General features: G+C 30.5%; 1 protein-coding gene across 2 annotated transcripts; it reads left to right on the plus strand.

The window, feature by feature from the left end:
• Positions 1-8,065: 8,065 nt before the first annotated feature.
• Positions 8,066-13,611, plus strand: LOC123218154 ((E,E)-geranyllinalool synthase). Of its 2 annotated transcripts, none has more exons than XM_044639402.1 (12): positions 8,066-8,414; positions 8,999-9,191; positions 9,300-9,520; positions 9,653-9,776; positions 10,656-10,771; positions 10,873-11,102; positions 11,473-11,606; positions 11,691-11,789; positions 11,870-12,085; positions 12,155-12,284; positions 12,378-12,623; positions 12,982-13,611. In XM_044639402.1, the coding sequence occupies exons 1-12, from the start codon at positions 8,096-8,098 to the stop codon at positions 13,486-13,488; spliced, it is 2,535 nt and encodes an 844-aa protein (XP_044495337.1). In that variant the 5' UTR covers positions 8,066-8,095; the 3' UTR covers positions 13,489-13,611. The 2 variants fall into 2 exon arrangements, with proteins under 2 accessions (XP_044495337.1, XP_044495338.1); XM_044639403.1 differs by having other exon boundaries at positions 11,491-11,606.
• Positions 13,612-13,751: the final 140 nt, after the last annotated feature.

Raw genomic sequence — 13,751 nt, forward strand, 5'->3', positions numbered from 1 at the left:
GAATTTATCTAATCAAAGTGGTCAATTTTAAATTATCGTGCCCCGAGGTAGCTTGTCTAGAAAAATCAATAGAATCTTCGTACAAAGCCCAAAAAAGGTATGGGTTGGGGATTTATTAATGCTAGAATAAAATTATATTTTTAAAAAAATTAGTCAATTTAATGATGGCGAGATTAATTATTGATTTAAAATTTTATTTATATGATCTAATTGGTAATCTCTAATGTTGACAGGCAGCTCAAGAGATTCTTTGACAAAAAAAAGAAGAAATTATATTTACGATTTACTTAGTCTATGATTTTAGATTTGTGTTTTGATTTGTTGTTTGTTTTTTCAAATGGAAAGTCTGTGTTGTTGGTATAATATTTTATATTTAAATTATTATAATAAATTTAATTATAAGATTTGTGATAAGTAATAAAATTTTATGAGTAATGTTATCATACTTTTAGAAATATATTATTAATAATGTGTTATATTAAATTTATATATATATATATATTTTATATTTTTATCTTACCTAAATTTTATAATATTTTTTATAAATATATTTTTTATCATTTATTGTATCACACAATTCAATTATAGGATCAATACTACTAGTGTCACTATGATGCATGTTGCTTTGCAATTACAAACATTTCTAATTAATTATATCTTATCCTAATTTTTATTTAAACTGTTTTAAAATTAGTCAAGGGATCCAAACTAAGAATATTTAAGAAGGAATATATACCTTATACCATTTATAATAATTTTGTTTGATTAAATATTTTTTTAATATTTATTTAATATTTTGTCACTAGATTGAGACCAATTCAATGTCCGACTTGAATTTCAAAATGTCGGTTTAAATATAAATCACATATTTGTAGGGGTTAGTTATGACTTCTTATAGTTTTTTGAATGCTATTAGTTCTTGTAGAGGTTTTCCCTTAAATTCTATCATTGTAAGAACTCTAATAAACCCTTCAAAGAAGACATCACTACCTTTGTATAGTCTTTTTTGGGTAGTAGCATCGATCTTAACTTGCTCTTGCTATTTAGTCACTAGGCAAGATGAATTTAGTTTGTTTTCAGACTCTATTCCATAAGTCTGTCATTTTTGTCTATATATACCCTACTTAGCAAAAAAAAAAATCACATGCCACCTTTTGTTTGAGTATGAGGTATTTGTTTAGGTCCTCTTTTAGTTTTTTTTTTTTTTTATTGATACTATTAATTTCTGTAAAATCTTTTTCTTAAACCCTATTATTATAAGAATTTTGATCAACTTTCGAGGGAAAATACCTCTAACTTTGTATAATCTTTCTTAGGCAGTGACGCTAGATGTAGTTCGCTCCTACTATCGAGCCACTAGACAAGGGTAATTTTAGTTTGTTCTTGAACCTTCTTTCTATAGCTACTTTGTTTTTATCTATGCATACTTTACTTACGGCCAAAAAAAAAAATCACGTGCCACCTTTTGTTTGCATTAGCAATAAACTTTTAATATGTTATACATTTTGAATGCATGAATATTTCAAAAATCCAATTATTTCAAGATGTATGAACAAACGCAGCCCCAGTCTGCGGAATGATTGATTTATCGGCGAAAGCGAAATATTAAATTATGTGAATTGTCTGATCCGTTCAGATTGAACAAAATCCAGTGGTCCAGAAATATCTCTCCGTTTGTTTCTGCCAGTTCTAAAAGACTTTTCTACAGCGCAAAACGTGGAATTTTCAAGGAAACTTCATTCAGAATGCCTGTTACTATGACAAAATATAGTCGCGGCGCATGCACGAGCTGTGTATGTACACGTTAAATGCGGTTCCCGGTTGGGCCATGGGAGGAATCTCCGAAAGCGAAATGTTGAATGATCAACCAGCCGCCATCCATAGATACGTATCGCATGGTGATAGGATTGGTTACGAAGATGCATCGCTGCCACACAAAAATTCTCCTTTTTCTACTGATTTGAGAGCTAAATTCAGTTCAAAGTTTGAATTCAAATGATTAAATTTGGTAGGGTTTAAACTTACAAATTTTTAGTTCTACCTATTTAGAATGTTAATAAACTTTTAAATATTTAATATTTATATATTTAATATTTATCTTTAAATAGAAAAATAATTAATAAATATATATCATTTAAGATTTAATTGTAATTTTTATGCTGAGTATGATTAGGTCACCTTTTGTTTTAACTAATGAGTTTATTGAATTCAAACTCAAGTTTTGTATAAATCATAGTTATTAATATCTTACCATTTATAATATATATCTTACGATATGATATGATATAGATAAAAAATAATGTGTATCATAAAATATATCAAATTAATAAAATATAATAAATATATCATATATTATAATATATATTATTAATATGAATCGATATACTTTTAAAAGAAATTATAATATAATAAATGTATATATAAAAAATCTTAAATTTTTTAAAATGTGTTTGATATTTTTAAAATAATAATAAATTAATTAAATTTTTTATTTTAAAAATTTTTTATTATAAAACATAATAATTATTATATAATATAAAATATTAGATTCCTGATAAGGTGTAGTCCCAATCGAGTCTCTTTATTACAACCCCGCTTCTAAATTCGAACTGACTTTTCTGCAACGTACACATGAAAGACAGCCACGAATAGGGCTGGATTCGAGCCGAGCCGAGCTCGGCTCGCAGCCAGCTCGGGCTCGGCTCGGCTTTTTGAGGGCCGGCTCGAGTTCGGCTCGAGTCGAGCTCGAGCCGAATTCGGCTCGGCTCGAGTTCGGCTCGGTAACGGCTCGGCTCGGCTCGTTTTTTATATCAAAACGACACCGTTTTGTATATATATAAAAATCAAAACGACGCCATTTTGTATAAAAAAAATTTTAAAAAAATATACCGAGCCAGCTCGGGCTCGGCTCGAGCTCGATCGAGCCGAGCTGAGCCCGGCTCGTTTCGGGCTCAAACCGAGCCGAGCCGAGCTCGAGCCCGAGCTGGCTCGGCTCGAATCCAGCCCTAGCCACGAATTAATTGTTGAATAATTTAGTAGGGGGACCAGTCAGAGTTAACTACATCAGCTTCGATAGTGAATACGCCAAAAGTCCATCTTTCAATAGTCTAGTGGGGGAGACAAATTTTTATTTATTAATTTTTAAAAATTTAAAAATTTATCATTATATTAAATTTTATTATTAAAATTAAAAATATTAAAAAAGTTAAAAAATTATTTATTTCTCTTTTAGATTAAAATTCCAGCATTTTTTTTAAATAAGGTTTAAAAAATTATATTTTTTTATAAGATTTGATTTTTTCTAACAACCAATTTTTTTATGATTACTTTGGGAAGATCATTGGCCAACCTTCTCACCACCTCTTTTCTTAATGGTTTCTCAACATAGAAACCATAAGAAATCTGATTAAAATGGTCAAAAGACATCGCATAAATTTGTGTATCATCCAGTCACTCTGACGTAAGCTAGATGATGTACAAACATGTGTGTCGTCATCTATCTGTTATCTAGTCGATATAAAAGTGGTCGGATGATGCACATATTCATGTAATGTCATGCAGATTTGTACAATATTGTGTGGCTATTTTAATAAGATTTCTGGTAGTTTTCACGCTGGAACACCACCAAGGAGAGAGGTGGTAGAAAGGTTGGTTGATGGCCTTCTTGGAGTAGTCATCGGAAAATGATTATTGGAAAAAATAAATCTTATGAGAAAAAATACAACTTTTCAAACTTTAGGTTAAAAAAATTGTTCGAATTTTAAACCTAATGAGGAAATGCGATTTCTTTTAGTCTTTTAAATATTTTTAGCTAAATAATAATTTTACTCTTGAAGTAAATTTTAACATATGAATAAATATTTAGGTTTTTAAAAATTAACAAATAAGAATTTGTCTTTTCACCAAATCTTACGTGGGAAATAGTCCTTTAGCCTATTGAATAAGACAAAAGACTATTTCTCACCTAAGTTTTAGCCTAATCTAAAAAATACATTAGTGACAAATGAAAAACTGAAATACTTATCCATCCTTAAACTGTCATTAAATATAACGATAAAACTATCATTTAATAATAATATTAAAAAATATATAATTTGATCTCATTTTTTCTTCCAGGTTTTAAAAATTAACATTTTACCCTATATTTGAACTTTAAAAAGTGGCTTTTTTCTTCCAAATCTCTAAGTTATTTCTTTACCTCTCCCTCTGACTGTTGGTGATCGACATGCCCTGTTGCTGGATGGCGATCGACATTGTCCTTCATTGGACGACGAAGTGTCATCTATTTCGTCATCCAGATTTTGATAATACGCATCATTTAGTGAAGATGATGTTTGTCATTTGTTTAGAGGTCATCTTCTGGATGACTCTATCTTGTTTATTTGTCTTTAAGTAGCTGTTTATTAGAGAAAGTGGTGAGATTTTAGGTTTGATATCCTAGAGGAGAAAAATAAATTTTTTAAAACTTAATCTAGAGAAAAAATTATTAAATTTTTAAATCAATGAGATAAATAAAATATAATTTTAATATTATTAATGAAATAATAATTTTATTTTTTTAATACAAACAAAAAAATTATAATTATATCCTAATAAATTAAAAATTGAAAAAATATTTAAATTTATTTATTTATTATAGGTATATACTCACAATTTCGCTAAAATTTGGATTGAAATAACCCTCTGGCCCGTTGAATATTACAAAGGAGTTCGATAGTCTACGTGGGAAATGGAGAAAAAATAATTTTGCTTTCTCTGCAGTATGAGACGCCAAAAGTTGTCACTTTCTCACCGTCGAGTCAATCATCAATTGCTTTAAAGATGCCGACAAGGATTCCATAACATTAAATATCAATCACTATTCAATAAGGAAAAAATATATTAATCATGGTGTTAAATATAATTATTTTTATTTAATTCAATTATAATAATAATTAAATTAAAAATACTCATATATTATTATTTGAATGTCATTTTATAATTTTATTTTATAAAAACCAATAAGAAAACAGAGAGACACATATAAGAAATCAATTGATAGTCTTCGAGTTAAAAAATATATATATATTTTTTAAAAGTTAATTTCATATAAAAGAACCCAAAATTTTTTACAATCTCAGGCATGAACAAGTCTAGCTTGATTTGATTGATAACCTTATCTCCTTTAACATGCTATAACATAAGAATGAATTTATTGTCACAACAAAATATCCAAATAATTTGAAGATCAAGCCAAACTATGATGAAACAATAATTTTCTTCTGATTTAGTTTAAAAAATTTATTTACCTATATGTCATTTATTTTTGTTAATAAAAACTAGTATTATAAACATCACTGATTTTAAATACGAAAAATCTACCCTTTTAGTTTTGTAAAATTCATGTTTATATTTTGAATTAGAACTTCTAGTTCATAAATTTCCTCATCTTCGGCAATTTTTTATTACAAAGTTGAGTAAAATTGGACAATTTAAAAAAGAAACAAGGTCCAAGGTGAAAATTGAAAGTCGTGATATATTTTTTTTTTTCATAAATCTTACAAACAAATTCAATACAAAGAAGTAACATGTATGTGTAGCATTTTATTGATAATCATTTAATATTTCGATATGTCCTAACTAGAGACATTTGTCCCTTTAATGGTCTGCAACATTTTAGGCTTGTACTTGCCTAAATCGTTTTTTTTTTTTTACAGTAAAAAAAATATATTTCTTTTTTTTGTTAATAAACCTTCTTACTTATTGAGAAAAAAAAACATTTTAGACAAGTGTACACAAGCCGCATGTGTGTCTCTCTTATATTTAGAATCATTACATCATCAACAATGTTGTTTGTGTGTGTGTATATATAAGTAATATGTTGTTATATAATTAAGTTTTTATTTATTTATTATTTAAATTTAATATTTTATTTATATATTTAATTATATATTTTAAATTATTTATTTAATTTTATTATTTTATAAAATGTTGAAAACTTGAGAAAACGTACGCACAGGCTGCGCAAATTACTAACACGCAAAACATGCTATCTTAATTTTCTTGCCACTTGAGCGGAAATTTACACGGTTGCCTGGCCGAAATAAGACTGAAATCAAGGGAAGAGACAAAAATATTATTTAGTTTATCAATTATATTAATATTTTATTATTAATAATGATATAATAAATAACATAAATGGTGATTAATAAATTTGATTATATTATTATTTATTAATTTTTAAGATAAAAATAAATTTATTTTTAATTAGTATAATAAATAATATAAAAAATTTAAAAATAATTATATTAGTATTTTTTATTATTTTTAATCAAATATAATAATTATTTTTATCTATTTATTTTTATTAAATATAATAATTATTTATATTTAATAATTTTTTAAATAATTTATTAATTTATTTTTAAAATAATTTTTTATTTTAATAATAAAATATTATCTAAATTAAATACTCTAACGATTACCTACGCAATGGCTGCCTTCTTACAGCACCTGAATATGACTAATAAAACTATGTAAATGATTAACCTTTATATATTATCGATAGGGCAAAGGACTATGTCCCACCCATGTTTTAGCCCTATCTCAAACTCATACCTACAAGAGATAAAAATTCAGTTTTCTCACCCATGATCAAACTACCATCCAATTTCTCAGTTAGGGGCAGGGGTAAAATCGATATTTTACTTTTAAAACCTCAAAACTTTAAAATTTCACCATTTCCCCTCTCCAGGTTTTAAAAACTGCAACTAAACCCCTCAAAGTTTAAAAGTTTAATTTCACCCCTAGAGTTTGCTTCTTTCTCCGACCACTATCGACAACCGACTTATTCCATCGATCTCGCATCTCCGACTACAAAGGATGACCCTTCGTCGTCTAGATATGGAAGAGCAGACAAAGGACGACGACTCAACGAGCGACGAAGGACTACGAAGCGTCGTTCTTCTTCGTCTGGGTGGAGCGACAAAGAGAGACCTCTTCGTTGCGCGGTGGTGCGACGAAAAGATCTTTGTCTCTTCGTTACATCGTGCGACGAAGAGATCTCCGTCTCTTCGTCACACCGTGCTACGAGGAGATGAAGATCTCTTCGTCGTACCACCGTCGTCGTATTAGGAGAAGGAGGAGGTCAGTGACGATGTCGGAAGATGAAATTGAAAGATGAAGGTGAAACTGCTATTTTTGGAAGTTATGGGGGACAGTTGCGTTTTGAAAAATATGAAAACCCTAGGTTTGAGGGTAAAAATATTAGTTTTCAAAGTTTAAAAACTTTGGTTAAAAATGAAATATTAGTTTCTAAAACTTAAGGGGATGAAAAGTAATAAACTTTATATCTTTTTAATATAAACAGTAAAATATCGATTTTGCCCTTGTCTCTAACTAAGAAATTGAACGGCAGTTTGGTCATAGGTGAAAAAATTGGATTTTTATCTCTTATGAGTATAAGTTTAAGATAAACCTAAAAAATGAGTGGAAAATAATCTTTTTCTCTTATCGATACCGAGTTATCATGTGATTTTAACAAACAGGGAAAACAATCTAAGGAAATCATTTCAAGGCACGAGCAACACAAATTTAGTGTTAGTAGGGGTAGAATTGACAATGAATCAAATCGAATCGTGGTAGTTCAATTCCAACCTGACTCATTGGGCCACATATTGAAAAAAGCTTATAACCCAAGATACGACCCGTGGGTTTTTTATGTACCTGACTGACACAAATCGCATCAAATTAAATGAGGTGAGTCAAGCCGTGGGCCAGCCGGTCCCTTTGATACCTCTGGGGTAAGCTATTCCTGCGTCTCCCGCTATAAGCTAGAGAGTAGACAAAACCAAGTTACTTTCTCCCTTGACTCAATTGATTAAGCCAGAAAAAAAGTTTCGTCACGGCTCGTCCAGTGGCCAAAAAATTTTTGCATCATCACACTATTTATCCACGAATAAAAAAATATGAGAAGTCAAGACAGCATGCACTACTAAACGAGGTTCACGTTTGGGGGATTTAAAATGAACTTCTATAAATAGCATTGATCACTCCAACATTATGCAAAGCCAAGAAACATAAAAACCTTTATTTTCTTCTTATTGTTGCATTAGTCATGGAAGCTTCAAAACTTCAAATCCACGCTTTAGTTGAAGAGATCAAAGAAGGGGTTTTCAGAAACGTTGATCCATACACATTGGTTTCCCTTTCAGCATATGACACTGCATGGTTAGCCATGATTCCTGATTCTAACGAACCCTTTCGACCCATGTTCAAGGATTGCTTGAATTGGGTGCTTGACAACCAGAGACAAGAGGGGTGGTGGGGAGTATGTGACAGCCATGGCAATCCGACAATTGAGTCTCTTTCTGCAACTCTTGTTTGCATTATCGTACTCAAACAGTGGAACGTTGGAAAAGCTAACATAGATAAAGGTATATATTACATACACTACTGTTATTGCATGCATACGATTATACTATACATATATATTTTTAATTACATAATTAGATAGTTAGATGATATATCATCATATAATTATATATTATTTTATCTTTTATTCAAAATCACTCAATTATATACTGACATATTATTTATATATTTGATTGTTTACTTAAAAGTGTATCCGTATGGTTTCATTGCTTTTGTTAATTTGTCAGTCCATTGTGTTTGTCATATCGGTATGACATGATTTGCTTCCAAGCTATCCTGCCACTATCATTTCTAAAATTACTGTATACTGTCATGCATGCCTAAGATATTTATATTGTAATTTAGGGTGAAATTGAGAGTATATAAATGAGAATATATTTTATATATGTTATCATATAATTGAAATAATTTTGAATTAATAATAAAATAATATTCAATTACATGATAACATATTTAAATATATGTTTATTTCTCTATTTAAAACAATTTGCTTCAAGGCTCATGATGAGTCTAGTTTACAGATTGCTTAATTTACTAATGAAATGCTAACGCAGTTTTATAGATAACCGGTTTTATATGTCATCAGGGTTAGGATTTGTTTATGCAAATCTGGAGGAGCTTCTTAAAGAAAATTATGGTGGCTGTCCCCGTTGGTTTGCCATGGTTTTCCCTGCAATGGTTGAACTTGCAAGCACAGTTGGTCTAGAGATAGTCTTTCCTGACAGAATGAAAGGGGCAGTGAGCGACATATTCTCCCGACGGCGACAAATTCTTGAAACGTAATTGTTTATTGATAAAAAATTCCTCACGTTGTTTGTCTTGTTGATTGATTGATTTACTTTTGATTACATACAAAGTATAACCTGTGGAAGCTCTCTTTTTTGCAGTGAGGAGCTTGTTGACAAGCCCTACAATCTTCCTTTATTAGCATATCTCGAAGTGCTGCCTTCATCGTATGCCATTAATGAAGAACAACTGGTCAAGCATTTGAGTGACGACGGCTCTTTGTTCCAGTCCCCTTCAGCCACAGCTGGTGCTTTCATGGCTACCGGAAACAAAAGCTGTTTAGCTTATCTCCAATCTCTTGTGCAAAGAAATTCAAATGGAGGTTAAAGATTTTTTTTCCCCTCCATAAACTTTCTATTGAAAAACCAATCTATATATTCAACCTTTAGTCCTTTCCTTGGATTTATGTATTTTCGCTTTATTATGTTCTGATAATACTTTATATTTGTGGCAGTTCCACCTGTTTATCCCATCGATGAAGATCTAATAAAGCTTTCCGTAGTTAATCAAATCCAAAGGTTGGGGTTAGTTGAGCATTTCGTCAGAGAGATTGAAGAAATTTTGAAACAAGTTTACAGGTAAAAAAAAAACACAACAATTTCTAGGGAGTAAGCGACAAATGGAACTAGTATTTTTTAATTTAATAAATCGACCAAAGTTTCACATTTTCACGAGATGTTAATTAATTTAAGGCCAAAGGACTTATTCCCACCCAAAGTATGCTATTATCTCAAAGTTCCCTCCGTTAATTTTAAAAATCTCATTTATTTCATAAACGGTTAAAATTAATAGAACTCTAACCCCTTAAAATTTTTTTTCTGTTTCCCCTTTTAATCTCTAAAAACTAACTATTTTCCCCTAGATCAAGTTTTAAAAAATAGCATTCTCTTCATAGGGTTTAATTTTCAATTTTTGACGTCAAATTCGACACCATTGCCGACAATGAAGCTTTTCAAAGGCATCACCATGCTCCGATAATTTCTCTTCCCTCCTTTAAAACGCCAGTTGATCGAGATCTGACTTGAAAAGTTGAAGAGCTTAGTCTTTAGAGAGCTTCGTCATCGACAATGGTGCCGGGGATTGAAAACTAAACCCTGGGGGATGCTATTTTTTAAAACTTGACCTAGGGGAAAATTGTCAGTTTTTAGGGGTTGGGAGGGAAAAAGAGATAAAATTTTAATTTATTTTTAATATTATGAATTTGAGGTATTGACTGTTAAATCTATTTGAAAATCGAATTACTTTAATAAAAAATATTGAATTCTGATCCATTTAACATAAAATTAAGAAAGTTTGGTCCCCTTGAATCTCTTCATTACACAATAAATAAATAAATAATATATATATATATATAGTTTTATTCCTTTGAGTGTCCCATTTTTTTTCAATATATAAAATTAAAATCTATGGAAGCTTTACTTTAAGAAACCGATTTTTAATATAATTATAACATTCAGGAATTATAACAATGAAGGATCATCCACAAAGCAAATGAACTTATTTTCAGAGAAGCTATATAAAGACTCTTTAGCGTTTCAGCTCCTGCGGAGACATGGCTACAGAGTCTCACCAGGTATGTGTAGGATCCCATTTACCGACCCCTTTTCTATTTCCTCTAACTGCTGTGTTCTTGCATAGATAATTATATTAAATTTGCGTGTTCCGCTTTTTCAGGGATTTTTTGTTGGTTTTTACAAAATCGGGAAATTCAAGACCATGTAGATAAAGACCAAGAATACTTCTCAAGTTTGATGCTTAATGTTCATAGGGCCACTGACATCATGTTTCCTGAAGAATATGAACTTGAAGAGGCTAGATCATTTGCAAGAAAATCGCTTGAGAAAAATTTATCTGCAGGAAATAGAGACCAACATGATTTTGCACCCTCCTCTTCTCATAGAGTGGTAACAAATTATGCCGCGCCTAAAAAATATTTCATAAAATCATACGATCCTAATTACAAAATCTAAACATATAATAGGTTTTAGAGAGAAGGTCTAACTAATATATGATAAGTTAACAAACCTTAATCAAAAGTTCAATAAACAGTAAAAACCTAGACTAATGATGTTTACAGATTATTGATCTATTTACAAAACTATTCAATTATATTGTTTTATTAAACCAAAATCATAATTAATATTAATCCATTAATTTAAACAAAATTAATTATTTTTATTTTATTTTTGGGAAATGGGTAACTAACATTTTTATTTTAAGAAATACATATGCATGTTTTATTGTGAACAACAAATTTGATATGAGAAGTATTAGCTGGAATATTTAAAGCAGATTCAGCACGAATTGGATCATCCATGGCTTACTCGACTGGAGCACCTGGAACACAGAATGTGTATTGAAGAGAGCGATATGAATGCCTTATGGAAGGGGAAGACCTCCTTCCATCGGTATGTAACTGATCAGTTTTCTATTAAATTTTATAATCTGAACGTGCTTCAATTGAGAACATATAAAGTGTTATTTTTTATCAGGTTATCATCCTCGCACAACGAGAAATTAATTCAACTTGCTAAAATGAACTTTGAACTTCGACAGTCCGTATACAAAAACGAATTGGAGGAGCTAAAGAGGTAAATACATATCTTGTAGATTTTGTTTGATTATATATGTCTATTATGTATGCTAAATGCTACTTATTTATATGGTATAGGTGGTCGAAGGAGTGGGGTCTTACTGACATGGGATTTGGCCGAGAAAAAACTACATATTGTTACTTTGCTGTTGCATCCAGCACTACCCTGCCATATGATTCACTTGTTCGATTGATAGTTGCGAAGGGTGCAATAATTATTACTGTGGCTGATGATTTTTTTGACATGAAAGGTTCTCTGGATGAGTTGATTAATCTTACTGACGCAGTTAGAAGGTATACCCATTAAGCTAGCTCATGACAATCTCCTGACCAGTTAATTAAAATTCCTTTATGAACGTGTAGATGGGATTCTAAAGGCTTGAATGGGCATAGTAAGACTATCTTTGAAGCCCTTGATCACCATGTAAAAGAAATCGCGGAAGAACATCTGCAACAACAAGGAAGCGACATCACGAAAGAACTTCAAGATCTAGTAAGTTGAAACAATATTGAATTCATATTCAAAGCTAAGTTTTGGAAATCTTGAACTTAATTCTGAAAATCTTACGTCTTTCCTGCTGTAAAGTGGTGTGAAACTTTTGAGTCTTGGCTTACGGAAGCTACGTGGAGCAGAAGTGGATGGATACCATCAATGGATGAATACCTTGAAACTGGAATGATATCGATAGCTACTCACACTCTAACTCTTATAGCTTCATGTTTAATGAGCCCGAGTCTTCCAAGTTACAAACTCCGGCCGCCACAGTATGAGACACTCACCAAATTGCTCATGATTATCCCCCGTTTATTGAATGACATACAAAGTTACGAGGTAGAGTCCACATTTTCATAAATAATAAAATTATATATATTCATTTTTTAATATTTAATTAAGTATTCAGATAATATATTATTATGTAATTAAGTGATTTTAATATATTGTTTAAATTTTTAATTTAATTCTTAAAACTTAGTGTATATATAACATTACTTATGAGTAAACTCTTAGACTAGACCCTTGAACGGAAAGAAAGATTGCATAATTCAGAACATATTTTTTATTAGAAAAAAAGAAGCACTAATAGTACAATTTTCTAAGAGTTTTAATAAAAAGAGAAAGTTATCATTAGAATAACATATACATTTTTCTTATATTTCCTTAAAGCCAATATTATTTTTTGCAATTGCAGAAGGAACAAGAGGAGGGAAAGACAAACTTGGTGCTACTTTATGCAAAAGGAAGCCCGGAGGTAGACATTGAAGCTTCAATCGCCTATGTGAGAGATATCATAGCCAAAATGGAGAAACAGATCTTCCAACTGGCTCTAATAGATGGTTACAGTGACCTGCCAGAATCGGTCAAGAGTCTCCATTTATCATGTTTGAAAGTGTTTACCATGTTCTTTCACTCTTCCAATCGATATAATTCCGATACGGCACTGTTTCATGATATTCAAAAGGCTATTTATGTTCCTATCCAATCTGAAACCCTAAAGCCACGGAAGCATGTTCTTCCTCTTCCTCACGGTTCTACATCAAAGGAGTATAAGACGACGTTGAACTCTTATCGATTCGATCGGTCGTCCGTCAAAAGTAGGGGGAGCCTTGCCGCACACGAGGTTCCTCGGCTAACTTCAAGAAATGGATATAAAAATATGGTTGTACCTGCATTAAAATTTAGATTAAGTTTTATTTAATTACTTTTACGAATGTTCAGTCTCCGAGACATAGGATTTACTCGTGCTTTATGTATAATATGTCAATATATATATGTTGTATAATAATGGACATACCAAATAATCAATTGTGTTTTTTTTTTTTTTTAAACCAAGATTCTCACCTGAGTTTTTCATTTCTTAGCTTTTTAAGCATATTTGATCATGTGATTTATATAAATTTGGATTGTAAGATTTATTTAATATTTGTATGTGTTAAGAACATACATGCATAACTTGGCAAA

Source organism: Mangifera indica, chromosome 6 (genome assembly GCF_011075055.1).
Source record: "Mangifera indica cultivar Alphonso chromosome 6, CATAS_Mindica_2.1, whole genome shotgun sequence".
Classification (NCBI taxonomy): Eukaryota; Viridiplantae; Streptophyta; class Magnoliopsida; order Sapindales; family Anacardiaceae; genus Mangifera; species Mangifera indica.